Source organism: Hemibagrus wyckioides, linkage group LG04, assembly GCF_019097595.1.
Source record: "Hemibagrus wyckioides isolate EC202008001 linkage group LG04, SWU_Hwy_1.0, whole genome shotgun sequence".
NCBI classification, from domain to species: domain Eukaryota; kingdom Metazoa; phylum Chordata; class Actinopteri; order Siluriformes; family Bagridae; genus Hemibagrus; species Hemibagrus wyckioides.
The window spans coordinates 8643276-8670869 of NC_080713.1; the positions used below are offsets into that span (position 1 = coordinate 8643276).

The 27594-nt window shown below is 40.9% G+C and overlaps 2 protein-coding genes across 3 annotated transcripts; one reads left to right on the forward strand and one right to left on the reverse strand.

Annotated features, from left to right (window-relative positions):
- The first annotated feature begins 938 nt into the window (after positions 1-938).
- mmp23bb (matrix metallopeptidase 23bb) lies at positions 939-15183 on the forward strand. The gene is made up of 8 exons (XM_058388011.1): positions 939-1352; positions 5603-5712; positions 7308-7447; positions 8516-8683; positions 9124-9288; positions 11717-11827; positions 11927-12053; positions 14298-15183. The coding sequence occupies exons 1-8, from the start codon at positions 1266-1268 to the stop codon at positions 14491-14493; spliced, it is 1104 nt and encodes a 367-aa protein (XP_058243994.1). The 5' UTR covers positions 939-1265; the 3' UTR covers positions 14494-15183.
- Positions 15184-17797: 2614 nt separating this feature from the next.
- pcyt1ab (phosphate cytidylyltransferase 1A, choline b) lies at positions 17798-27516 on the reverse strand. 2 transcript variants are annotated; one of them, XM_058387710.1, is made up of 9 exons: positions 27372-27516; positions 26329-26436; positions 25652-25748; positions 25169-25273; positions 23922-24073; positions 23742-23820; positions 23521-23663; positions 21236-21424; positions 17798-18924 (listed from the first exon to the last, which is right to left on the reverse strand). In XM_058387710.1, the coding sequence occupies exons 2-9, from the start codon at positions 26431-26433 to the stop codon at positions 18727-18729; spliced, it is 1068 nt and encodes a 355-aa protein (XP_058243693.1). In that variant the 5' UTR covers positions 26434-26436; positions 27372-27516; the 3' UTR covers positions 17798-18726. The 2 variants fall into 2 exon arrangements, with proteins under 2 accessions (XP_058243693.1, XP_058243694.1); XM_058387711.1 differs by having other exon boundaries at positions 27324-27462.
- Between the last annotated feature and the right edge of the window lie 78 nt (positions 27517-27594).

Consider the following 27594-nt stretch of genomic DNA (forward strand, 5'->3'; position numbering starts at 1 on the left):
TAGGGCTAATATTTTTAGATTTAGAGATTTACACATTCTTTCCATCACAGAAATCCTTTGGGAGTTTTAGCAAGAATGCAGTCGTTGTCGTGGTTTTACTCACTCAGTAATTATTTTAGCGAATCTCTTGATCTCTGCCTGTTGTAAGCTGTTAGATAGCATTTAAGTCATATTAAATTCATGCCTAATGCAAACTATATGTACTGTGTGCTATCTCATACACATCTAGTACAGTATTGCCAAACGTTTTGGGACGCCTGCCTTTACATGCACGTGAATGGAGTTGACCCGCCCTTTGCAGCTATAACAGCTTCAACTCTTCTGAGAAGGCTTTCCACAAGGTTTAGGAGTGTGTTTATGGGAATTTTTGACCTTTCCACTAGCAGCGCATTTGTGAGGTCAGGCACTGATGTTGGACGAGAAGGTCTGGCTCGCAGTCTCCGCTCTAACTCATCCCAAAGGTGTTCTATCAGGTTGAGGTCAGGACTCTGTGAAGTTCCTCCACACCAAACTCGCTCATCCATTTCTTTATGGACCTTGCTTTGTGCACTGGTGCGCAGTCATGTTGGAACAGGAAGGGGTCATCCCCAAACTGTTCCCACAAAGTTGGGGGCATGAAATTATCCAAAATGTCTTGGTATGCTGAAGCATTAAGAGGGGCCGAGCCCAAACCCTGAAAAAACAACACCTGAATTCAATGATTTGGAGGGGTGTCCCAAAATTTTTGCAAATATAGTGTATATGGTTGAACTGACTGCTCTAAAATATATTCTCTTTGGAGAGCATGCCCATAGACCCAGCAACACACAGCAACTGTGTGTGAATTACTAAAGAATTGTCTTGATAAATCACCAAGTGCTTAGGGACTCTACATAGCATGTTTAAACAACTTCGACCGCGCGAACCGATTCACACGAGCGATTCGCCTTAAGAGAGTCGGTTCCTTGGTGAATCGCTCTCTCCACAGAGCTCCAGATCTCCGCGCTCTCGGACACATGGTTAAAGTTCGGGTGCAAATAAAACAGCAGTAAACGTGAATAAACGCCGTCTCTGTGTGTGAAGCAAGGTGGACTGGTGAAATGCGAAAGTTTTGTGTGGATGTGGGAAAATACTTTTAATCTTTCGGATGGACAGTTTTGCAGGGTTTGCCCCCGGGATTTTGGATGGAGGAATAAAGACCCACGGCGCATGAGTGGTGTTCAGAATAAACTGTGCTTTATATAAACGGCTTGTAGAAAATCTGATCAAAAGGCTGTGTTTTGGAGATGCGCTGGATTTGGGTAGGAATTGCACCTCTGGCACTGTTAGTGTTGGTGATACTGTTTTCTGCCGACATCTGGAGGAGAGACCAGGTAAGGAAACCAATTAATTAAGTAATCACATTCATTAATCATAGTACCACATACCATACATAATACATATAATACAACATAATATCCAGTCTAGATGCTGAGGAATAAGTAGACCTACCAGATGCTCTGTTCATTTAATAAATCCTTTCTTTTTTCTTTTCTTTTTGGCTTTGAGCCTTTTCATGAAAACATATTACCTTACAGTCCCCCCAGATCTCAGAGCTCAGTTTACTTTCTTTACACATAAACGTTTAAACAGAGATAAGCAGTCTAAATGTGCTCAATACGATATGTAATCAAATGTGAACACGATTCTACATGATACACTATACTGCCAAAAGTTTTAGGACGTCTGCCTTTACATGCACATGAATGTGATATGGAGTTGGCCCGCCCTTTGCAGCTGTAACAGCTTCAACTCTCTTCTGGGAAGGCTTTCCTCAAGGTTTATGGGAATTTTTGACCATTCCACTAGAAGCGCATTTGTGAGGTCAGGCACTGATGTTGGACGAGAAGGTCTGGCTCGCAGTCTCCACCCTAATTCATCCCAAAGGTGTTCTATCAGGTTTAGTCATGTTTTTAACAGGAAGGGATCATCCCCAAACTGTTCCCACAAAGTTGGGAGCATGAAATTGTCCAAAATGTCTTGAGATGCTGAAGCATTAAGAGTTCCTTTCACTGGAACTAAGAGGCCAAGCCCAGCTCCTGAAAAACAACACCTGAATTCAATGATTTGGAGCAGTGTCCCAAAACTTTTGGCAATATAGTTTATATTGCTTCCAAAATAGTTAAATATCGTTATTTTGTTGTATAGAAAGCGTTATACAGACAAACAAATTAGTCACTGAAAAGTAAGTACCAAACATGAGCAATACAATTTTTTCGGTTTTGGTGGCGAGAAGGAAGGAAGAAATTCTAGCAAGTGTTGCTAAGACAATCAATACACTTGAAGTTTATTTATTACAGATGATATGATCAAGTTTTTGTATTACTGCAGTGTAGGAAACACATCTCAGGTAATTTTACTTGGAAAATCTGTAAAAAAAATAAATAAATGAATAAATAAAAATGTTAGTTTGTTTGTTTAGAGTATCTCCCTCAGACTAATTTCACTGAGAACACCCACCCCTCATGAATATTCATGGCTAGAGCCCCGAAATTCATTAATATTCATTAGTTAGACTTGCATACATTCTGAAATAAGGCTGACAGAATGTGAAGCAAAATAACATCTGCTAGAAGTTGCAAAGTAATGGATTTATCTGACACTTTATCTTAGGTGTTTTATCTTAGTTTTAAAAAATGGCTAAGGTGTTCCTATATTACCCACAATGCAGTTCGAATGTCTGCAGATAAATTCATTTCTACCTAAAGATGGTGATGCAGCGGTGCTTTAGTGTTTTAGTCTGTCCAGTCTCTTAGCTCCTCATCTATACAAAAAATGCTCAAAAGCTTCCAAAGTCAATGGCTTTGTGCACTGATTTTCTCATGATGAACATTGAGAAAATGGTGAGTGAGAAAAGAAGCTCTTGGTCTTTTCTCTTAAGGTCTTGCATCCATCCAAACCTTGACCCTTATCCCGTATGTCTAAGGTTGTGGAAATATCTTTCTCTTATTAAGTGTCAGTTTCATATCAGTGCTGCACAAAACCACTAACAATGAAAATACAGCGCCAAACAAGAGCAGCAGAATCATGTACTATTTCTATATATATATATATATATATATATATATATATATATATATATATATATATATATATATATATATACATAATTACCATGTTTCAGAGTGGAATTTCTATTACTCAGGAGTCAGCAAGGTAGGTAGGGTTATTGTACCCCAAATTAAATTATCCAGCCATCAGCATGCTCAGTGTATGGATATGCATTTTGCACACCAATAAACTCTTCCTTGAAATCAGCATATTGTAACCCGCTGATCCAAACCTCGGGAGGAAAATGTTGATTCATTATTTAGTGTCATAAAACCCAGGGAAAAATCAATAACTTGCAGTTGTACTGGTCTGCAGTCATGCGGTCCTGAGAGAAACGAGCTTAAGAGGGCAGTCGGAGGATCATGATGAAGACCTCTCTCTGAAGGATTCAGTTGAATTGACACTTACACAACAGAAATGGGTGGAGAACCCGCATCCCTGGAGGCGTGAGGCAAAGGTGCTACAGCAACAGATATTAATGCGCTTTCTGACAGAAAACCAAACATTTCTTGCGAACTGAACACAGTCTTGAAGCCTTTGAGAGCAGAGACACCATTGATTTGGGAGCTGGAGGAAATCTTGTGGATAAAAATGCTGTATAAGCAAGAGCGCTTGCTTGTTTAAGTGCAACTTGAACTTTTATAGATGTCATACAATGTCTGACCAGATGTTTGTGCACGCCTGACCATCACTCCCCTGTGTGCCTCCTTTCTACTCCCTCCACTTTCTTGTTATTACAACCTCCACTCTTCTGAGAAGGCTTTCCACTATATTTTGGAGCGTGGCTGTGGGAATCTGTGGCAGTTCAACCAAAAGAACATTAGTGAAGTCAATCACAGATGTTAGGAGAGGAGACCTGGGGTGCAGTCAGTGATCCAGTTCATTCGACAACGTATTCAGTCATGGCTTCATCAGGGGCTCTGTCATGCTGGAATAGGTTTGGGCCTGGGAGAGGGAAATTGTAATGCTGTGTTATACAAAGACACTGAAGGCAATTGTTTTCTTCCAAATTTGTGTTTGTGGAAGAGTCACATATGGGTCTGATGTTTCGTCCATATAGCATGTGTCTTCTATATGTTAATACCATCCAAGAGTCTCTTGTAGATAAAGGAAATACAAATACGTTAAGTACAAAACCTCAGCATAGTGCAGAGAATCCAGACAAAACTGTGAAGCTGTGTGAGTGGGTTTGGAAACAGATTTTGTCCATATTAAGCCACAGATCTCTGCGAGAAAATGTAATTTTAACGCGAGCCTCTACACCAAATAAAGTATGTGTAAGACATGATCATTGACGGTGCATAGCCTCATCACAGACTATTAAGGCATGCTTCACAGTCCTGGCTGTCAGACAGTTTAGGGAAGTTATTCACTGTAGCTTCTTCATGACCGGGTGCTTTTCTTGGATCGATTTAAAAGTCCTGTGAGAAAATGACATGAAAAGAGTGAAGAAAAAGGTCACTTGAAGGAGCTGGAGGAGGAGCGAATGTGCTTCTCTTCACATGTGGGTGACAGATATTTCAGCTCCGGCTAAAAGATGTGCAGCTGGTAAAACGAGGAGACGGAGGACGGAGGCTTGCTGTAGGGATTCGGGTTCAACATCTGGGCGGCATTATTTCAGTGCCTCGCTTCCTTTCTGTAGCGCTTCTGCCCTCTTCACTTCTTTTAAGCCTCTTTCATGGTTATGACTTTGTATGCTCTGTATCCTACCCCCCCTCCCTCCCTTTCTCTGTAAGAGCTACACTTCTAGCATTGCATTTGTAGTTTTTATATGAATTTTCAATGAGATGTGTAAGAGCTGTGCGCTTTGTGTGGAACGTTTGAGCTAGAAATGTTACGACTTGTTCATTAACATGAGCTAATGTCTGCCGGCCTGGTGTGCATGCCTGATCCTTCCTAAGATAATAAAAGAGGCAGGTTTGCCACAGAGCGGCTGAGTGATCAAAGGACTAAAGGGTGCAAAGGAAAGAGAGGGATAGAGGAACGGAAATAATGCGGAATTGTTGCAGTTTGAACTCGGATATATCAGACGGATATCTGCACTCCAGCTCTCGCACAAAAATGCCTAATTATATTGGTTGATCTTTTCATCCTGTTGTTTTCGTGATATTAGCAGCATCCATTATCTGTACCTTTCACTTTAACAGAAGTTTACATAGAACCAGATTCAGTTGACGAGCTGTTTTAGCACCAGAGCTTGCAATAATTTTTTTAGTTGATATTTAAAAGTGAAATTTCTGCCTGTTTTGCTTGTGCCCATGTTCAGCATTGAATGTCTTTGTCATGTCACACTCCACAATGGAGGTTTGTAGCTCATATCAATGTAGACACTCAGGGCTTTAAGAATTTGTCATTTTTACGTAAGCCTATTATGAGCGATATATTCATATTTGTGTCTAGATTGTTCCATATGATCAAATCGTTCGCATAAATTAGTGCATATAGTCTGATTAATCTGCAGCTCCAGGACAAAAAAAAAAAGTAAAATTCAGACAAGCATGTTATGAACATTGTGTTGTGTTTTGGTCATCAGGAGTGTCATGCGTCTGAGAGTGGAGGACGGAGAGAATCACCAGTTCGAGTCAAACGATTCGCCATCAACCCGCTGGGCTACAAGTGGGAGCACTTCAACATCACCTACAAGTGAGACAGAGGGCAGTTTGTGAATTTTAAAGGATCAGATTTAACAATTTAATGTAACGAGTGTCCAGTGGTTGGTGATAGAAAAGAATGAAAGAGTATAGATGGAAGGAAGGAAAGAAAGAAGGAAGGAATGTTCATATTACTCTCAGTGTCTGAGGCATACACCGATCAGGCGAAACATTATGAGCAGTGAGAGGTGAAGTGAATAAGACTGATTATCTCCTCATCATGGCACCTGTTAGTGGGTGGGATATATTAGGCAGCAAATCAAAATTTTGTCCTCAAAGTTGATGTGTTAGAAGCAGGAAAAATGGACAAGAGTAAGGATTTGAGCGAGTTTGATGAAGGGCCAAATTGTGATGGCTAGACGACTGGATCAGAGCGTCTCCAAAACCGCAGTTCTTGTGGGGAGTTCCTGGTCTGCAGTGGTCAGTATCTATCAAAAGTGGTCCAAGGAAGGAACAGTGGTGAACCGGTGACAGGGTCATGGGCGGCCAAGACTCATTGGTGCACATGGGGAGTGAAGACTGACCCGTGTGATCCGATCCAACAGACGAGCTACTGTTGCTCAAATTGCTGAAGAAGTTAATGCTGGTTCTGATAGAAAGGTGTCAGAATACACAGTGCATGACGGGTCAGGGCTGTTTCGCAGGTGGTCATGATGTTATGCCTGTTCAGTGTATATGATATGAAACAATAGCCCAGGAAAGAATATGTATCTTGTCAGTGTCCTCATCTTTATCTAGCTACTGCTGTCGTTTCCTCTCCAGCAAGAAAACCCGAGATGAAGAGGTGCTTCTTAACGGTCACGTAAACCTTCAGACTCCAAGAAATGTTTGAAAAACATGACCTTTCACATGTTGAGGAGAGACACAATTTATTTTATAACAAAACCTAAAGAAAAGCTCACTGAACACATGATTATGACTAGATTAGAGATCCTTTTGCGGGTAGAAATGAGTGGTCAGTTATGAGTCACAGGAAACAAACAAACACCACGGATATGTGGCCCTACATCATATATTTGGACAATTCTTTCATTCCAGTCATGAACTTGAGTGATGAAGCTGATGCTAAGAAAACAAAAGTCACACGCCATGCTGCTAGACTCTCATAGCCAGACGTTCAGACAGAGGGCAGAAGGTCTGGACTCCAAAGCAGCTTTTCAGTGTCATGTTTAGGATAGATTGATCATTTAAGAAAATTGTGTAAATGAATGAGTCTGTACAGTGAACTTCACATCATTTGGAATATCCAGCGCTTAGCTGATGCTCATAAGCACTCAGTGTCCCACAGCCTCTATCTGCTTTGTGTAAAGAATGTTTTAGTCTGCGAAACTACATATAGCTTATGCTTTATCATGCTTATTAAAGCATTGATGCAGGACTTCTGTTGGATTATTAGCTTTCACAAAGGGTATCTTCTTATAGTATAATATGCACTTCATTCTAACCCTGACCCTCAATTGTGTGGAAAAACTGTCAGTGATGCTGCGTAATCCTACATTATCCCACAAAACATGATAAATAGCATCATATGCAGCTTATGAGAGTCTGTGTGTGTGTTTTAACTGATGGGTTTTTTTTTTCTTCAAGGATCACAACGTTCCCCAACACGCTGAATAAAGACGACACCCGTAAAGCCATCGGTATCGCCTTCACCAAATGGAGCGACGTCTCGCCTCTGACCTTTACAGAAATCACCAGTCCTAACAAGAGTGCTGATATCATTATTGGTGAGCTTGAACTACATTAGCTCTGTATCTATCTCTGAGAATCTTCCTGATCTCCATCATCTGAAGGAGATCATCTTAATCTGGGGCATCCTTTAAGATTTTAAACAATGCATAATGAACGATCAAAACCTTAGCTGCCTTCATGATGTTATTACACACTGTCTTGTATAATATTTGATTAGAGGGTTTTTTTTTTTTTTTTTTTGTCCTGTATTTGTTTCTGACAGTTTCAGGTTTTCTGATACAGGATCATTTAAGCTGGATCGTGAATATTATGGGGTGTCTTGTTTTAATTCAGTTCTAGCCACAGTAAACAGGCTAAATCACAAGCAGACTGAATAATAAATAAGTATAAAGTGTACATGGGAATCAAGCTGGTGAAATCGGCTCATTTATGCATCCTTAATTCAGTGTTGAAGTTGAAGTTCAAATACAGGAAATGCACACTTTGTCTTAAGTTTTGGACACAAACATGTCTTGAATAATTGAATCCAGGACAGCTAAATCGGTTCTTCCAGTATTTCGGTGACGTTTTTTTCTGATTGTTGCGGAAAAAATGCTTGATTGTGCTGCAGCTTTTTCTTCTTCAGAATTTACGATGAAACTTGCAGAAATTTTTGCACTTTTTTTGCAGAAAACTACTTGAATCAGTGAAGTTGCAAGCATAGGATCCTTCTTTTAAACTCCTACCATTTAAGACTTATATGTAATTACTTTAAATGATAGCTGTACTCGGGTTCGACACCCATGACTGGAAGAGGGCTTTGACTGACTGATATGTCTTGGCCCAAATCTGCAGCTAATTTTGAGAAATTGCAAGCTCCTCCAAATATTGCTTGATTTTGCCTTAATTTCACAGATTCATTGACTTGTTTATAAATTTATTTTATTTTAGCTTATGTACTTGAGCTTGTTTACTCATTCCAGCTAAATGAACAATAGGAAGTAGGTTGTGTGTGCTTGAGAATCCTGACCCTAATGTTCTCATCTAATACCTTGAGAGACTTTTTCCAGAATGTACTATAAATAAACTGCCCACTGATCAGCTGCAGATGTGTTCCGGCACAGGTTTCTACACGTTTAATCACACAGACTGCTGGTGGTCTCCGCTGCACCCCTGCTTTGACGGGCTGAACGGAGAGCTGGCTCATGCCTTCCTGCCCCCGAGGGGGGAGATTCACTTTGACAACCACGAGTTCTGGATCCTGGGCAAATCTCGTTTCAGCTGGAAGCAGGGTACGCATAAAAAATGATGGTTTAGTGTACGGGGATCATTACTTTTGTGATATTTTGTGCCTGTTTGATTTAGTGGAAGACTTTATGGATGAGACAAACCTTCATTTGTTCTGAAGCATCCAGCCCTTAGACACATTAGATGAAGCAATACTTTTTTAAACCAAGAACTGAGTAGAGTAATTATAAGTTACAAAACATTACACTGGCTGTTTCTCAGTCCAAAAATGTATTTAAACTTTCTTCCTGAGGTAGCAATATGTCCCATATATCCCACATTAGATGTAAAAGAATAAGACCTCACAGAAATGTATATTTTATCGATTTATTACTTTGTTTTAATATCAAATAGAAATGTAGGCATGAAAGGTCGAGGCATTTAAAATGCCATTTATAGTATTTCTGGGTGTCATCCATATATCTGTTCTTTCTACACCACACAGGTGTATGGCTTAATGACCTGGTCCAGGTAGCAGCCCATGAGATCGGTCACGCTCTCGGTTTGTGGCATTCACGTGACCCCAGCGCTCTGATGCACCCCAACGCCACGTACACGGGGCAGCGAGACATCGCTCAGGATGACATCTGGGGGATTCAGCGTCTTTATGGTAAACCAGCTAAAACCAGCTTTTGTTTTTTCTTTACAAAAGATCATAGTGAGCCACTATGACAAGCAGCTGAGGGTGAAGGGCTTTGCACCTGGAAGTTCTGGGATGTCTTCTTCTAACCTTCTTGTCATTAGTGCAAGACCTTAACCACTAGCAGGAAGAACAAACACCAAGGAAATCAGTGTGTTGTCTTCTGTGTTGTTGTATAGTAGACCCAAGAAGTTCAGTTTGGCAACAGGCCAGTTCATTGAGGGGCCAGCGTAGTAATAAGGACGAGGTCGACACATTTCCAGGAAGGTTTATTTAAAACAGAGAGCGAACAAATACAAAAAGCGCTCAAGACTCAAACCAGAGAGCTACCACTAATCAGGGATGACTGAAATACAGAAGAGCGACGTCGATTCGAGGCTTAAGGGAACATTAACCAAAACAATGACAGACTGGAAATAAGGTTGTGATATGTAGCAAGGAAATGGGGGTATAAATGGTGGTGCTCTTTCAGGGTGTAAATAGGGATCGCAGGGCTGAGCTCCTCTGTCTTACATCAGTGTAAGATTTCATTTTTGGCATCCAGAGCAAAATGACTGTTAAATGTTAACAAATGTCTTAAGGTGGATTGTTTTGGATTTTTTAGAACTAAGGAACACTAATACCTGTTGCATTATTAAGAAGTGAGGCTGGGGTTGATTTCTTTCTAGCCCAGACTGTAGATTCTGTAGACTCTTACTACAATCATATCAGGGATTTGCTCTCCAATTGGAATGATATTTTACAGCCTGCTTTGCGGTCACTTGAGAAGGTCAATGATTGGGAAAGAGCATGTGAAATACAGTCACAGGTTTATTAATGTGAACAAGGTGGATTTCCCAAAATTCCTTTGGAAGAGAAACCAAAAATAGTTAGACCAAGCATTTAAAAAACAAGTAACACAAGAGTACAAGCCACAGAAGCGGACGTTTAGTGTTTTTGGTTCGAATGAATGGAACACAACAGTGAGACCATGTGATATAATTCACTGCTCAATCCAAAGAGTTAAAAAATTACTAAGGCAACAAAAAAAGACAAATTAGCAGAATACGTTGAAGAGACCCTCAGTCCTAATCTGAAAAAAGGTGTGCTACCAGGGGATGGAAAGTACAGCTGAGATCATCCAAATGTTCATGAAGAACATGAAGGAGATTGGAGGAAGTCCTAAAGTTTTAACATTTTAAACCTATTATTGCTTAAAGCTACTAATTCCTATTAATGTTCAGGGGCCTGCAAGCTGATTTAGTTTAGTTATTTTTTATGTTTAATATATCAATATACACATTTATACTCATGGCATTGTAGGAACAACTGTGACAACCTGACACACTTGATGGTATAAATTATATGTCTTTATACCACAACACTGTTGACTTCTGATTGGTCAGAAGGTGTGGATTTATTTTCTATAAGAGTATGGCTGTGTATTAATGTGTCGTAATACTTTATTATACTATATTAATGTTATAGTAGTGGTGAAATAATGCTGGATTGATTGGAAGGTTGTGAGCTCAGTAGTCCCAGGACTACCAAGCTGCCACTGTTGGGCCCCTGAGTAAGGCCCTTAACCCCTAACTGCTCAATTATAAATGAGATAAACGTAAGAAGCTCTGGATAAGTAGTAACTTTTTTGGCTCCATATTATAAGTCATTTACATTTGTATGGAGGATACACCACATAATTTAAGACTACTACTAAACAGATTGAATGGGTCCTGCAGATGTTACATACACTATATTGCCAAAGGTTTTGGGACGTCTAGATGCACATGAACTTTAATAAGATCCCTTTCTTAATCTGTACGGTTTAATATGGAGTTGGCCCACCCTTTGCAGCTATAACAGCTTCAACTCTTCTGGGAAGGCTTTCTACAGGGTTTAGGTGTGAGTTTATAGGAAGTTTTGTGGAATCTCTCTCTAGAAGAGCATTTGTGAGGTCAGGCACTGATGTTGGACGAGAAGGCCTGGCTCACAGTCTCCGCTCTAATTCATCCCAAAGGTGTTCTATCTGGTTGAGGTCAGGACTCAGGTATGGACCTTGCTTTGTGCACTGGTGTGCAGTCATGTTGGAACAGGAAGGGGTCATCCCCAAACTGTTCCAACAAGGTTGGGAGCATGAAATAGTCCAAAAAGTCTTGGTATGCTGAAGAGTTCCTTTCACTGGAACTAAGGGGTCAAGCTCAACCCCTGAAAAACAACACCTGAATTCAATGGAGGGGTGTCCCAAAACTTTTGGCAATATAAGTGTAACTACTGGAACTATTAAGACGTTTGTTTTAAGTACAGGTCGATTGTTATTTTGTGAATATTCTCTGCCTGGTTTTATCTGTTTCTCAGGCTTCAATTCTTCTATGAGAACTGATCCACATAAGTATAAATACATGCATGCATGTGTTTTCAGGCTGCTTGGATAAGAAGCGCGTGTGCGACCCCTGGGCGCGGTTAGGCTTCTGCGAGAGTAGACGGAGTTTCATGAAGAAACACTGCCCTCAGCGCTGTGACCTGTGTTACGGTGAGATGCTGTCAGTAAAATAAAAAAATTCCAGCAGTTTTAGAGTATTTTTAGAGTATAAAAGCATTTTGGAGTATAAGAGATTTGTGTGCACCTCAGAGCCCCCGGAAGCTGGGTCGACTCCCACTCCTCCTCCTGCTAACGTCAAGATCAAGATGGTGCCTCGGGGGAAAGTAGTGGGCTTCCGCTGTGGGACCAAAAACATGAAAGTGCCTCCAAAAGTCAGGTAGTGCACACACTTAATGCATATTTGACATTTTTACTTAAATACATTTTTCCTGAAATACTATAAATGTTTGTTTTTTTTTCAACAGGAATGATTGTGTATTATCCAGATAATCTGAGACTAAATCAAATCCAATAAAATCCACATTCTAAAATCACAAAAATGATAAACCATGTTTGAGGCAAAACATAATCACAAAGACCAAATCCAAGAGAGTAAGGCAAGGAGGGCAAGACTTGTAATAGGCAACTACTAGGAATAACTGTACAGAACTTACTCCATAATATAGGAGGCAAGACTACAGGAGGCACTGTGTATGAGTGTTCTTTGTCTTTTATAGTAACTCTATATAGCAGACAGGGTGTTGTGAGAGTGTGAAGGCGGGGCTTACAAAATCGAGGGTGTATTTAGTGTTTAAAATAGAAATGAACTTCCTAAAACAAAGTCATTTTTAAGAGTACCGAAGGAATAGAAAAAGTGGTGCAAATGGAAATTTCAGATAGAAAAGTGGGTGTTAGGTTGCTTTGTCTTATTTCTACTCACACCTGTAAGCACACACACACACACACATAGGCATCATATGTATCCCAGGCAGTATAGTGTTGGCTTTTAGAGCACTGTTTCTCACTGAATTTTTCATTTAAAGAGTTTTTATTGTATACTTTGGCTAAAGATGTGCTGAGAATGCAAACCAACACTTAGATACTACAGCCTCTCTCCTGTCCACCTGTGACAACTACATACTAGCAGAAAACTAACTATCAGCTAACATGACCACTGCAAACCATGCCGGGGGATGTGGTAACGTAGTGGTTAAGGTGTTGGATCAGAAGCTTAGAAGGTTGTGAGTTTTAATCTCAGGTGTCTAACCTAACCCTTAATGGCTCAGTTGTATGAAATGAGCTCTGGGTAAGGGATATGTAAATGACATACTATCAGCTAACATGACAGGATTTTCTGTTATAGAAAAATAACCAGCACCCGCTTGGTGTGATTTGAAACCAGACTTGCCGTTACCACCCTGAACAATATTTTATTTAATTACTTTTATCTCATACTTTCATACTGTTTTATTCATTCACATCCATCCATTTTGTGTAGCACTTATCCTACAGCGTCACAGGAAAGCCTGGAGCCTATCCCTGGGGACTCAGTGCACATGATGGGGGACAACCCATCACAGACACACACACACACAGTCACACACCACGGACAATTTAGAGATGTCAGTCAGCCTACAATGCACGTCTTTGGCCTGAGGGAGGAAACATGTGAAGCATGGGAAGAACATGCAAATGAAAACCACTAAGCCAGCGTGCCCCCGAATTCATTTACACTTACGCTTAACGTTCCGGTCATTTCTCTCATCATCGTTTGTTTTCTCCCAGTATAAACCAGTTTTATCCATCGTGAGGAAAACTTCCAGTGATTTCCAGCTTTACCTCTGTGTATTACAAGGCACTGACACTGGAGACTCCTTCACCACATCAACATTTACACCCATAACGGTTTTCAGCTGCCATTAATATAAGAGCCACACTCTTACAGAAATTTGCTGACCAATCAGAATCAGGTATTCAAGTGTGTAGTCAGCAATACAGCATGGTTACACAGCATCAGTAAGCAATGATGAGAAATAAATGTTTTGTTCTTTTACAGTCACACTTCCCTGATGTTAGTGGAAAAAATGGCTTCTTTTAGGACATACATGGCTGCTGCTTACATTCAGACCGAGTTCCTCACTGTGGCCCCTTGCCCTTTTTTTTTTTTTTTTTGTTAAACCAAGTACTCAGTAGCTTAGCATAACTTTGGTAGTGAGGGTAAAGGGGGATTGCTTGCAATGGCATGAAAATGGAGGCGTTTTCTTTCAATTTGCATATCATGCATATTCATACATCCGTGCATATTTAAAAGAGGGTGGAGTTTTTTTTAGTAAAAATGAATTATAAATATTAAAGTTAATATATAAAATATGTTGTACTTGGTTTTGCTCGAAAATATAAAGAGACCGGACCAATGGTGGTGCCACTGTTGGGCCCTTGAGCAAGGCCCTTAACCCTCTCTGCTCCAGGGGCGCTGTATCATGGCTGACCCTGTGCTCTGACCCCAACCTCCAAGGATGGGATATGCGAAGAAAGAATTTCACTGTGCAGTAATGTATATGTGACAAATAAATTTCTTCTTTTCCAGCAGCAAAGTGTGTACATTACAACAGCTCTAATATCAGTGTGATCTATTCTTCAGGTGGTATAAGGATGGAGAACAGCTGCTGACCTCCATCCCTGGCTACATAGCCATCAAAGATCGCAATCTGCGCATCGTGGCTAACGAATTCAACGAGGGGACATACACATGCCAGATCCACCGGCGCGGCAGTGTCATTTCAGCTAACTCGTGGGCCATCAGGCTGAAACCCGAGCGTCCCTCGAACAACAGTTGATGGTGACGGAGAAGCACTTACACTACCTCCTGCACTCTCGGCCACTCAGAACGACTCATTACCTCACATTCAGAGTCTCTCAGTGGAGGATTTCATGGACCGGGTTCATTCAGTCGACTCAAGCTGCAACACAAGGGCTGTATGATAGAAACTTTAAAAAAAAAAAAAAAGTATGCATATTATTGATTTGTTTCTTTGCCGAACAGCAGAAACGTATTTTTATTCTCTCAAGCTCATGACATCAAGGTTAGCGACTTAAAATAGGATTACGGGATAGCATTTTAGAAATCCGTTGTATTTTTTAAAGCAAAAACGGTTCAGTATCCTGTCTCAAAGTGCTCCAGTGTGTTCTTGCTACATGCAGGCCTGACCCCCCCCCACCCCTTTATATTACAGATTACCTTTTTATGTTTATTTTACAAAATATACAGTAAACAAGACAAAAAAAAATCAGTGAGGAGACATTTCATAAGCCATGCTGCAAAACAAGAAACAGGAAATAGAAAGTAGTAGAGAATCAGACTCTGTGAAGAACATCCACACATAGTTAACACATTTGCATTTTTTAATTTTTGTATTAAATCTATATTTAAACAGTCATCTATTATGAGAGAGGAATGAAGCAGCTGCGAGAACTTTCTTTTCTTTTCTTTTTTTTACTTGTAATTAAAGGAATGCATCATAAACATGTATCTGTGTTTATTAATAGTATTTTCACGTCACAGCTGCAGGGTCACCAGTTCATTTCTGGCTCGGGTGATGTTTTACATGTGGGTTCACAGGTTTCCTTCAACGTCCCAAGAACATGCCAGTATGTGTGTTAGTGTTAGTGATGTGTCTACCTGTGAATGAGTGTGAATACGCTCAGGATCCACCATATCTCAGGATGAAGCACTTACTGAAGAGGAATAAATGATACACCAGGTTGCCATATAGGTCACTTTGTAGATGTACACCGATCAGGCATAACATTATGAACACTGATTATCTCCTCATCATGGCACCTGTTAGTGGGTGGGATATATTAGACAGCAAGTGAACATTTTGTCCTCAAAGTTGACGTGTTAGAAACAGGAAAAATGGACAAGAGTAAGGATTTGAGCGAGTTTGACGAGGGCCACGACCTTGCTGGATCAGAGCATCTCCCAAACTGCAGCTCTTGTGGGGTGTTCCCGGTCTGCAGTGGTCAGTGTCTATCAAAAGTGGTCTCTTTCAGCAGGATAGTGCGCCATGCCACAAAGCAAAAATGGTTCAGGAAAGGTTTGATGAGCACAACAATGAGTTTGAGGTGTTGACCTGGTCTCCAAATTCCCCAGATCTCAATCCAGTTGACCATTTGTGGGAGGACAAACAAGTCTGACCCCCACCTTGCAACTTACAGGACTTAAAGGATCCGCTGCTAACATCTTGGTGCCAGGTACCGCAGCACACCTTCAGGGATCTAGTGGAGTCCATGCCTCGATGGGTCAGGGTTGTTTTGGCAGAAAAAGGGGGACCAACACAATATTAGGCAGGTCATCATAATATTATGCCTGATTAGTGTATAATTACTGTAAATTACTGTAATTAATTACTATACTGACTTCAGCTTGCTTGTATACAAACTACACAGTTTGGGACCTCACAGGTCTTATACTATACAGCCAAAAGTATGTGGACACCTGATCATCACACCCACCTGTGACTGTTGCCTTTGCTGTTAAAATAACCCCTAATCTTCCAGGAAGTTTTTCCACTAGGGTGTGGCTGTTGGGATTTGCTCATTCAAGAGAATGAATTCACAAGAGCATTAGTGAAAAATATTTATGGACGTGACTGACAAATGACTCGACATAGCGTTTTTAGTACCTCTGATAATCAGTTTCATTTCTTACAAATACTCTACACCAAGCATCGAATAGATAGACAGTCTGCTGGATTGGTTTCTTTTGTCCTGTAAAAAAGAACATCACCTAATACTAAGTGCTGTAAGAATACGACCCTGAAAAATTAGTGTGCTATTAAGCTATAAATGGTCTGCCTGTGTGCAAAGACAGATGCTGAAGAGTAGAAACCAGTGTCTCTTCTGCAGACTTGGACACGTAAGAATTCGTCACAGACAGAACCGTTATATTCTGAGGAAAAAGGATTCCAATGATTATATTCATACTGGTTTATTCAGAAGGGTTTAGGTCCATTCCTCCAGCATTCCGAGTGTCTGCATAAACACACCACACACACACACATACACACACCCTCCCTCACTCGCTTAGGATAATGTAAACAATTAGAAGAAAGATCCTTTCCAAAATTCCAGGATCTGTGTTAAATTGCAGCACTGTGCTCAGACGCCTTTTTCTTTTTTTGCCCTCACAGCCAGGCCCTAAAGTGAAAACCCTGAAATACTGGAATAGTTTTGACCAAAAAATTACACAATTTTTTCCCCTTACAGCAAATAATAACTGTTAAAACATGTAGAGGATGAAGTTATTTTTCTATGCATCTAATTTAATTGAGTAAAGAAAAGAGAACAAACCAGTGTGCTTAAAGGTCAGGCCACGCCTCCTACCCGAGTCTTATTCCAAACTGCATCGACCTGGCATAACATCATGACCACCTGCCTAATATTGTCGGTCCTCCTTTTGCTGCCAAAACAGCCCTGACCTGTCATGCACTGTGTATTCTGACACCTTTCTATCAGAACCAGCATTAACGTCTTCAGCAATCTGAGCAACAGTCTGTTGGATCGGATCACACGGGCCAGCCTTCGTTCCCCACGTGCATCAATGAGCCTTGGCCGCCCATGACCCTGTTACCAGTTCACCACTGTTCCTTCCTTGGACCACTTTTCATAAATACTGACCACTGCAGACCGGGAACACCCCACAAGAGCTGCAGTTTTGTAGATGCTCTGATCCAGTCGTCTAGCCATCACAATTTGTCCCGTCATCAAACTCGCTCAAATCCTTACTCTTGTCCATTTTTCCTGCTTCTAACACATCAACTTTGAGGACAAAATGTTTACTTGCTGCCTAATATATCCCACCCACTAACAAGTGCCATGATGAGGAGATCATCGGTCTTATTCACTTCACCTCTAACTACACATAATGTCATGCCTGATCGGTATATATGCTATAGTTTTAAGCTCTGAGGTGTGTTTTTTATAGATGTTACAGTGTCAGAAACCACATACTCCGAACAACTCGACTCTAAACATGTCATGGCTGATGAAGGAGATCTGGAGTAAGTAAAAACAAACAAACAAAAAATAAAAACATTGTAGTAAATCACATACAATTAAAACCAGGACAAAAGCAGAATCTGAAAAGCAATAAGAATTCAATTTATTTGTAACACAAATGAAAGACATCGATTATAAAGTAAACAGGACAGAATAATAAAATTAAGATCTTTAAAAATAGTCATTTGACCTTGAATACACATGCTATGGCTTTCGCCCTCACAGTGATCAAATTTCCATAAAGGCAGTAATTCCAGTGTTTCGTCACCAGCGTGTGGTCTACGCTGGGACAGAAGGGAATGTAATAAGCTTTAAAGGAACAATTCGGCCAGAAAGATTTACACAATTGTTCAGATGCAACCGATTAGCTGAGCCATCAGTTTTTGATTTAAGTTTTGGACAAAATCTGGCTCATAGGCATGGGATGCTTATAGCTACCAGTTTAGCTACTAAGTTCACATCACTTTACCCTGTGTGCATTATTAGCACTGTACAAATGACAAAAATACACTAAAACTCATCGCTAAGTCATTTCATATGTGTTCTGATAAACTGGTAGCTATAACCTTTTCCTTTGTTAGCTAGAACTATGGAAGCATTCACCAAACATACGACTAGACGGAGAGGTACCCTTCATTTTTGGCTTCACTTTAAGAGGTGCACGTGTGCGTGGATTGTTGGACGTAAGGTACCAAAAAAAGGACCCAACAGAACAAAATCTAACGTGTGATGTGACAGTAATACAAAGAGTGGTGCAGTGAGAGTCATACTGGATTTAACAACTTGTGCACAAACCGAATGTGTATAAAAGACACGAAAACAAATACTGATTAAATCTGAGAATCATTTCTTTCCAGGAGCATTCCCTGGTCCTTCATACAGTAATTAATGCACCCCAGTGAAGGAGTCCTCGTCAGACTCCTACGCAAGATCAACGTAAAGCCGTGTTACAGTTTAGGACTCGAACTGGACACTGTGGTCTGGAGGTTTAAAAGCGGAATACAATCCCTCTAGTCCTCGTCGTCCTCGCTGATGCTGTGTGCGTCGCTGTAGTGAGGAGGCGAGGAGGACGGGAGGGTTTTGGTGAAGAAAGGAAGACGGAAGGTAGGAGAAGGAGAGCGCTCTTCACGTGAAGGGCTGCTGTCAGGGCTTTGTCTGGGGCTGATGGCCTGCAGCATGCGCCCTTTCCCCTCCTTCAACATGTGCTTCTGAAAACCAAAAGAAGAAGAATTCAGGGCATTGGCGGGTGGAATATCTCATTTACTAAATAAATAAATAAATAAAAATACTGACGTATAACTACAATTTGGCTCGATGCATTGACATAAATGTGAAATTAATCATTGATTGATAAATACTGATCTAATAATTATTAGAAAAAGGACAAACAACTGGGATGTGAAAAATAGTTCTGAATTGACAGGCTAGCGTGGCGATTTATCATACTTTTAAAATAGTCCTTGTGTATGCCGTCATAATTAGTCGTAGGTCTACCCCATATTCTGAACAAAGTTGGTCACTTACTAAGCACAGGCTATTAAATCGAAACAAAATGTGCAGTATCATGGCAGATTCAGTGGTATCATCAAATATTGTATACTGTGGAGATTTACACCCCTGTAAATACAGCTGGCTTTCAAGAGCAAGACCATGAATGTGTACTTACACTGATCAGGCATAACATTATGACCACCTGCCTATTGTGTTGGAGCTCCTTTTGCTGCCAAAACAGCCCTGACCGTTTATGCACTGTGTATTCTGACACCTTTCTATCAGAACCAGCATTAACCTCTTCAGCACTTTAAGCAACAGTAGCTCGTCTGTTGGATCGGATCACACGGGCCAGCCTTCGCTCCCCACGTGCATCAGTGAGCCTCGGTCGCCCATGACCGTGTCACCGGTTCACCACTGTTTCTTCCTTGGACCACTTTTGATAGATACTGACCACTGCAGACCGGGAACACCCCACAAGAGCTGCAGTTTTGGAGATGCTCTGATCCAGTCGTCTAGCCATCACAATTTGGCCCTTCGTCAAACTCACTCAAATCCTTACGCTTGTCCAATTTTCCTGCTTCTAACACATCAACTTTGAGGACAAAATGTTCACTTGCTACCTAATATATCCCACCCACTAACAGGTGCCATGATGAGGAGATCATTAGTCGTATTAACATCACCGGTCACTGGTTATAATGTTATGCCTGATTACTCTTCACCTGTCAGTGCTCATAATGTTATGGCTGGTCAGTGTATTATTTATGTAGATTTTCAGGCATCCAGATCATGCTGAATGTCCTGTACATAAAATGTTGGTGCTTCAACCCTGCATGGTTCTCAAAGAAGAGGCAGTGTATGTTGTTAAAGTACAAACACTGTTCTCATCATAACAGGACCTTTACAGAAGCCAAAATTGCTTAAATGCCCTCTAGTGGCCAGCAGTACAACCCAGCAACATCCATATTAGTCAAAATATCCAGCATTGAAATTGAGCTCCAATTTACTGTCCAGTAGTTTCCTCTAGAGTTAAGTTCTATTACTCCTGATACACCGATCAGGCATAACATTATGAGCACTGAGAGGTGAAGTGAATAAGACTGATGATCTCCTCATCATGGCACCTGTTAGTGGGTGGGATATATTATGCAGCAAGTGAACATTTTGTCCTCAAAGTTGATGTGTTAGAAGCAGGAAAAATGGACAAGCGTAAAGATTTGAGTGAGTTTGACAAGAGCCAAATTGTGATGGCTACACGACTGGATCAGAGCATCTCTAAAACTGCAGCTCTTGTGGGGTGTTCCCGGTCTGCAGTGGTCAGTATCCATCAAAAGTGCTCCAAGGAAGGAACAGTGGTGAACCAGCGACAGGGTCATGGATGGCCAAGGCTCACTGATGCACGAGGGGAACTAAGGCTGGCCCGTGTGATCCGGACAGGTCAGGGCTGTTTTGGGCAGCAAAAACATTAGGCAGGTGGTCATAATGTTATGCCTGGTCAGTGTAGATTATTTCAAATCAATTCCAATCTCAAGATTTACATATAAGTCTGTCAGATTTAGGCAAGTCTGTAATAAATATGGGTGAGCGTCAAGAAGACACACTGTCCTATAGCTCTCATAAAAGCTTGTTCCATCTTCCTTATAAGCCCAAGCAAGATGGAAGCCCCCTATTAGGCTACATTTTGCTGCAGGAGAGCCCATTAGAAGACAATTAAGAGCACCATGTTGTCCATCTTTTATGCAGAATGTCTAGACCCTATTTATTAATGTTATTCATTAATTCATGTGCAGTTTAGAGGGACAAATGAATAGGAATCTGTGCAGAAATGAATCTGGTTCAAGAGTGGAAACAAGCTCTCAGTCACTCATTCCTTACTTCCACATTTAACCTCATTTACCTGAAGGAAAACATTCAGGAAGATACAGTAGTCCAAGGAAAAAGTGGAAAAATGATAATATGATGATCCAGTTGGTCTGTCAACATGAACACAAATAATTGCCCCACATATCCACCCCGCTGTCTCACCAGTGCCCCGTCTGGCCCAAACATCTGCAGGAAGTTGCCAATGAACTCGCGTGATTTCTCCTCCCACTTCTGGATGAGGTCAATGCTCTTCTCCTCCACCCTCTGCACAAACTCTTTACTCTTCTCCTCCACGTCTCGTACCTTCTGCTTCACCTTATCCACGTGCTCCTGAAGGTGGTACTTCTTTTCCTGCAAAGAGCACACGGAGTCTCAGGTTCATTACTACAGCTGAGAACAATCTCACATTATTTGATTGCACTGAGGAAAGAGAGTGTGTGTGTGTGTGTGTGTGTATACATGATGTCTCTTCACTCCAGATTCTCGCCCAGTGTTCCCAAGATAGACTCTGAATCCACCACCATTGTGATCATGATAAAGTGGTTATTAAATATTAATAAATGAATTAATAAATGTATCAGGATGAATTTCAAAGGTAACTGATACACATCTTTGTGCAGTGCTAAAACCTCATCCCACACACTCTCTTCTTTACGATTCCTTACAAATTTTATTCAAGTATTTTGCCGTTTGTTTCTCTCCCTTTCCACTCTTTTCAGTGCCTGTCAGTGCCAGTGTCTATTTCATACATCAGTGTCATTTCTTTAAGTAGGTCATATTCATAAATCACCGTCTCTGTACAGTTCCTGGTACAGCATTCCTATTAAGCATTCACTGTGTGCTTCCAAGCCGTACTCCTAATCCGCTTAAAAACTCCTGCCTGATGCAGCAGTACGCTTCCACTCCACATTTCCTTTCCTCTGGTTTTCTCCCCGATTTGGTCACTAATTTCCACAATATCAGCTAGTTCTCCCCAATCAGATGACAGTTACCAGCTGGGGGAGGACGAAGGCTAATGTGCTTCCAAGACACGTGAAGCCAGACAGGTGCGTCTTTATAAACTGCTCATGCTTCTTTACACACTCTGAGAAAAACACTATGCATCATCTTCCACATTCAAGAGATCACAGGTGCCCTCTTTTAGGTAACACAGAGAGAGAGAGAGAGAGATGGAGAGATAGAGAGAGAGAGAGAGAGGGAGAGAGAAAGACAGAGAGAGAGAGTGAGAGAGAGAGAGAGAGAGAGAGAGAGAGAGTGTGAGAGTGTGAGAGGGGGGAGAAAGAAAGAGAGAGAGTGAAAGAGAGAGAGAGAGAGAGAGAGAGAGAGAGAGAAATAAAGTGATGGAGAGAGAGTGATGGAGAGAAGGAGAGAGAAAGACAGAGAGAGAGAAAGAGAGAGAGTGATGGAGAGAGAAAGACAGAGAGAGTGAAAGAGAAAGGGAGGGGGGAGAAAGAGAGAGGGGGGAGAAAGAAAGAGAGGGGGGGAAGAAAGAAAGAAAGAAAGAAAGAAAGAACGAAAGAGAGGGAGGGAGGGGAGAAAGAAAGAGAGAGAGGGGGAGAAAGAAAGAGAGAGAGAGGGGGAAAAAAGAAAGAAAGAAAGAAAGGGTGACGGGAGAAAGAAAGAGAGAGAGAGAAAGAGAGAGGAGAAAGAGGGAGAGATGGGAGAAAGAGAGGGGGGGAGAGAGAGAGAGAGAGAGAGAGAGAGAGAGAGAGGGAAAGAGAAAGTAGGTTATTTCTCTCAGCCAGACAGCATGGCCAGTGTTTCCTCCCCTGGCTCCTGATGGTCAATCTGTTCATAAATGTATGCTTTATTTAAAATGACTGAAACTTATGTAGCAGTATTTAAGCTTAAACTGGTACTTGTTAGTCTGTGTTAGATGACATCAGCACAGCTGGGCCATGCTCTACATCTGTAGCACAGCAGGCCAGCCATCTTTATTTACACTATACCAAGAGTCCTCATTTTAATGGGTAATTATAGTGGTGCAACTTTAATACCGTTTTAAATAATTAAGGATCTGAACGAAAAACGCAGAGGCGTACTTCTCGGCAAAGCAGTACATTTTTTAAACGGCTCAGTACACAAACAGCTATGCATCTAAACTACTATACATGCTTATTTTATCTAATATGATGACATACAGCTACTCTGTCAGTATCCTAAACTAATAACCAGTTTTGCTTACAGACAGGAAGTGAACTTCAGAGCTACACGATAGGCTGACTGGTGCCGAGGAGAAGAATTTTCTCAGTAAAGATTTAGAGATGAGAGGAAGAGGTAGTGCATGTTCGATGGCATTCGATAGAAGTGATAGCTTAGGAGTGATAGAAATGTAGTGTATCAGTAATGGATCATGGATGTGGAATCTCGATGATCTGGTTCCTTTCAGAAGTAAAAACAGGCTCTTAAACCTGCAGGACACTGTTAAAGATGCTGCTGGAACTCACATTGATGAAGCTGACGTTAAGCTCCTTGGCAGTGTAGCCTCTCTGCAGGTTGCGTCGCACGTACAGGTCGTAGTCCCGGACGATGCGTGTGATGATGTCAGAGGTGGAGATGCCCTCTGTCCTTTGTGTGGGTGCAAACATGCCTGAAATGAGATAGTAAATAAATAAGAAGTCCGAACTCCTTGCCCTGTACTGTACTGATCATCTGACTTGTCACATACCAGCCTCCTTTATGTGCTTGTAAACATCATCACTCTCGTCTGAAACGTACGGGATGTCGTCATGGGCAACAAAGTCAATCTACGTGACAGGAAAACAAAAATCAGCCTGAAATATTTCTAAATATATAAAGCTGTTAAATATTCACTTAAAGTCATGGCATCTTTCAAATAGTCACACACTCTGTGTTTGGTCAGGAACTCTGGTGTTAGTGTCCATGGGGCATCCCTGACCACCTCGTCCACGTAGCGGCAGTGACTCACTGCGTCGTAACGCTCGTCCTCGTTCATAACAGTAAAGCCCTTGAGCTTGTGCGTCAAATCGTCGCTGCACACTGTGAAAAGAGTTCCATAATAAAAGCCTAATTTCAGGTTATTAAATAAAATGACCAATTGTGATCAACTGCATGATGTTTTATGACATTAAACTAGTCTATATTTGTGTATAAGCTGTGATGACACAAGTGTCGCACCATGACATGCACTGTACTGTATTGAGGATGGGGCTTTTTATCTTAATTATCAATAAAGTATTAGTCAAATAGAGGGACGTTTAAAACTACAAAGCTAACCAAAGTATTTGTCTTAATGTGCTTTCTAAGGCTTTTTATTCGTTTATTTTTGTTCTCATAGTTTCTTCAGATTCACGTTTTCCTGAACGCAGCACACAAAAAAACGAGTGCCAAGTGGCATGCACTTCCTTCCAGAAAAGCTGCAATCGTTATTTATTGTGCGGTTCAGGCTTTTCAGTTCACACTGCCCACAGATCACAGCCATCATTCAGTCACGGTAGAGTGGAGCTTCATTTCAGTGCTCTCTCATGTAAATATACACAGATCAGACATAACATTATGACCACTGAGAGGTGATGTGAATAACACTGACGATCTCCTCATCATGGCACCTGTTAGTGTGTGGGATATATTAGGCAGCAAGTGAACATTTTGTCCTCAAAGTTGATGTGTTAGAAGCAGGAAAAATGGACAAGCGTAAGGATTTGGGCCATGGCTAGACGACTGGATCAGAGCATCTCCAAAACTGCAGCTCTTGGGGTGTTCCCGGTCTGCAGTGGTCAGTATCTATCAAAAGTATCCTTTAAGTCCTGTAAATATACTTTACTTCCTATAAGTTGCGAAGTAGGGCCCATGGAGTCCCCAGCTTGCAACTTACAGGACTTAAAGGATCTGTTGCTAACATCTTGGTGCCGGATACCACAGCACACCTTCAGGGATCTAGTGGAGTCCATGCCTTGATTAGTCCTTATGTAAAGAATTATATTCTCCTGTAAATAAAGGCCTAGCTCATTCTGTCAGTCTAGTACTGGCAAACACACACCTCTGTATAACTTAATTGTGTTATGACAAGGTGTGACCCTTGTCTACTAAATTAATCACTCAGGAGAGGACAAAGTGTAGTTTTATGCTACTTACCGCCTACGATGAGATGAGTGTTTGGAAAAAGACATTTAGCCTGCATCAGAGCTCGGGCATGTCCAGAATGAAACATGTCGAAAATCCCATCAGCGTACACGCGTACTGTAAGGCCCATAAAACAACAAGAAAAAGGAAAAATTCTTTACTAAATATGTCATATATATATATATATATACACATATACAAAGAATTTTTCTCAGGTTCACCCTCCATTTCTAGGTATATAATTACAGAGTTTATTGCTATGCAAATTTGGACTCCTTTAACCCCACCCACCAATGTAAATGACCGCCACAGGACCAGTGCTGACTAGATTTTATGTTAATGCTGGACACAGCTAGACTACTGTATATCGAAGATACAGTATGTATAAGGTGTTCCTAATAAACAGGCAACTACAGTACGTTTTTATAATAATACATTATTTATATGTTTAGTTTGGCGGTCTCTGAAGATAAAATAGATACTGTATGCAAGCACCTGGTGTGCCACAGCGGGCTTCCTCTAGGCTAACACGAGTGTATGGAGTGGACATAGGCTTCAGCTGGTCAGAAAAGGGTGCAGGTTCTTTCAAGGTCTGAAATACACACACACACACACCAACAACAAAAATTGCTTTCAATATGTCCCATGACACATATATAGCTACTGTGTCTGTGTACTGAGTCACAGCTACTGGTTACCATTGTTCCCAACCAATCACTGATCACCATTGTTCCCACTTCCCTACAACAACCATCATTGTTTGTATATCTCTAAATTATTATTAGCTTTAAACTCTCTTCTTGGCAATGTCTATGCAATAAATGCCATTTATTCAAACTGTTACCATTTCTTTTGTGACTACTCATCACCACTGCTTGGTTTTATCTGGGGTTTGATAGAAATTATGGCTTTTTCTAAATACATAAATAGTTAGTTTATGGTGCTATAACTAAAGATGGCTTATTTCTATAGGAAATATGTTATCTATTATTTTTCATTCTGAAAGACCTTTATTCTATTTAACTATTTATAATTTTTTAAAATTACATTATTTAGAGGCTTCTTTTTTAGCAATATGAACTACTATTTTTATTTATTTATTTATTTATTTATTTATTTTTTAGGTAAAACTCTATGAAAGCCTGATATCAAAATGCCATAACTTGACTCACCGAAGTCCTACGTGGGATTTTTCCACCTCGTTCTTCCTTGTCCATCTTTCCATTTGCTCCCTCTCTTCTTCTTTTCCTTGTGAGTCCTGAACTGTGCGTCTCCATGTCCTAAATGTTGAAAAGCGCTTTTATCATCTCAATAAACTGCTTGGGTACATGGACACTACAGTGTATCTGACCGTTCAGCATTACATGGGTTTGTATGACAGAATAATACAACTAAACATTAAATAATAGAATACACTGATCAGGCATAACATTGTGACCACCTGCCTAATATTGTGTTGGTCCTCCTTTCACAGCCAAAACAGACCTGACCCATCATGCACTGTGTATTCTGACACCTTTCTCTCAGAACCAGCATTAACTTCTTCAGCAATTTGAGCAACAGTCTGTTGGATCGGATCACACGGGTCAGCCTTTGCTCCAAACTTGCATCAATAAGCCTTGGTCACCCATGACCCTGTCGCCGGTTCACCACTGTTCCTTCCTTGGACCACTTTTGATAGATACTGACCACTGCAGACCGGGAACACCCCACAAGAGCTGCAGATTTGGAGACGCTCTGATCCAGTCGTCTAGCCATCACAATCTGGTTCTTCATAAAACTCGCTCAAATCCTTACGCTTGTCCATTTTTCCTGCTTCTAACACATCGACTTTAAGAACAAAATGTTCACTTGCTGCCTAATATATCCCACCCACTAACAGGTGCCATGATGAGGAGATCATCAGTCTTATTCACTTCACCTCTCACCGCTCATAACGTTACGCCTGATCTGTGTACATAATAATAGGATATATAAAAGAATAATATCCCAAATACAGATAAAGGTCTGTGTCTTCTCTTTCCTCTTAAACTTCTCCACTACCTTAAATGACCTAATAGGGTGTAAAAAAAAAACAAAAACAATATGGAACAAACGAGTTTAAATGAAATTGCAAAGTATGAAAACAACCAAATTAAATTCAATCACAATAAATAACACTTTGTACCTGTGTAAAAGTAGTTAAAGAGCAACAGCTGGAAGAGATGTTACTGACCCTGATGAGTGGACTTCAGGCTCTGGGTCTAGGAGAAGGCGCTTAAGCGTAGACGCTGTGTGTGTGTGTGTGTGTGTGTGTGTGTGTGTGTAAAACCCCGAAGTACGATTCACTACAGTCACTAACTACATCTTTTTGTAACATCCAGACAATAAACCGCTGTTGTTTGTTTGTTTTTTTATCCTTTAAAAGACAACAAACGGACAAACACTACTTTGACAGC

Bases quoted from the DNA above. Each gene is read 5' to 3' on its own strand.
- mmp23bb (XM_058388011.1), top strand. From the start codon at position 1,266: ATGCGCTGGATTTGGGTAGGAATTGCACCTCTGGCACTGTTAGTGTTG. The intron at 1,353-5,602 runs GTAAGGAAACCA...TTTGGTCATCAG, and splicing joins ACATCTGGAGGAGAGACCAG to GAGTGTCATGCGTCTGAGAG. The intron at 8,684-9,123 runs GTACGCATAAAA...TACACCACACAG, and splicing joins TCGTTTCAGCTGGAAGCAGG to GTGTATGGCTTAATGACCTG.
- pcyt1ab (XM_058387710.1), bottom strand. From the start codon at position 26,433: ATGGAGACGCACAGTTCAGGACTCACAAGGAAAAGAAGAAGAGAGGGA. The intron at 24,074-25,168 runs GTAAGTAGCATA...CTCTTTTCACAG, and splicing joins CACTCATCTCATCGTAGGCG to TGTGCAGCGACGATTTGACG. The intron at 23,664-23,741 runs GTATGTGACAAG...ATCTCATTTCAG, and splicing joins CAAGCACATAAAGGAGGCTG to GCATGTTTGCACCCACACAA.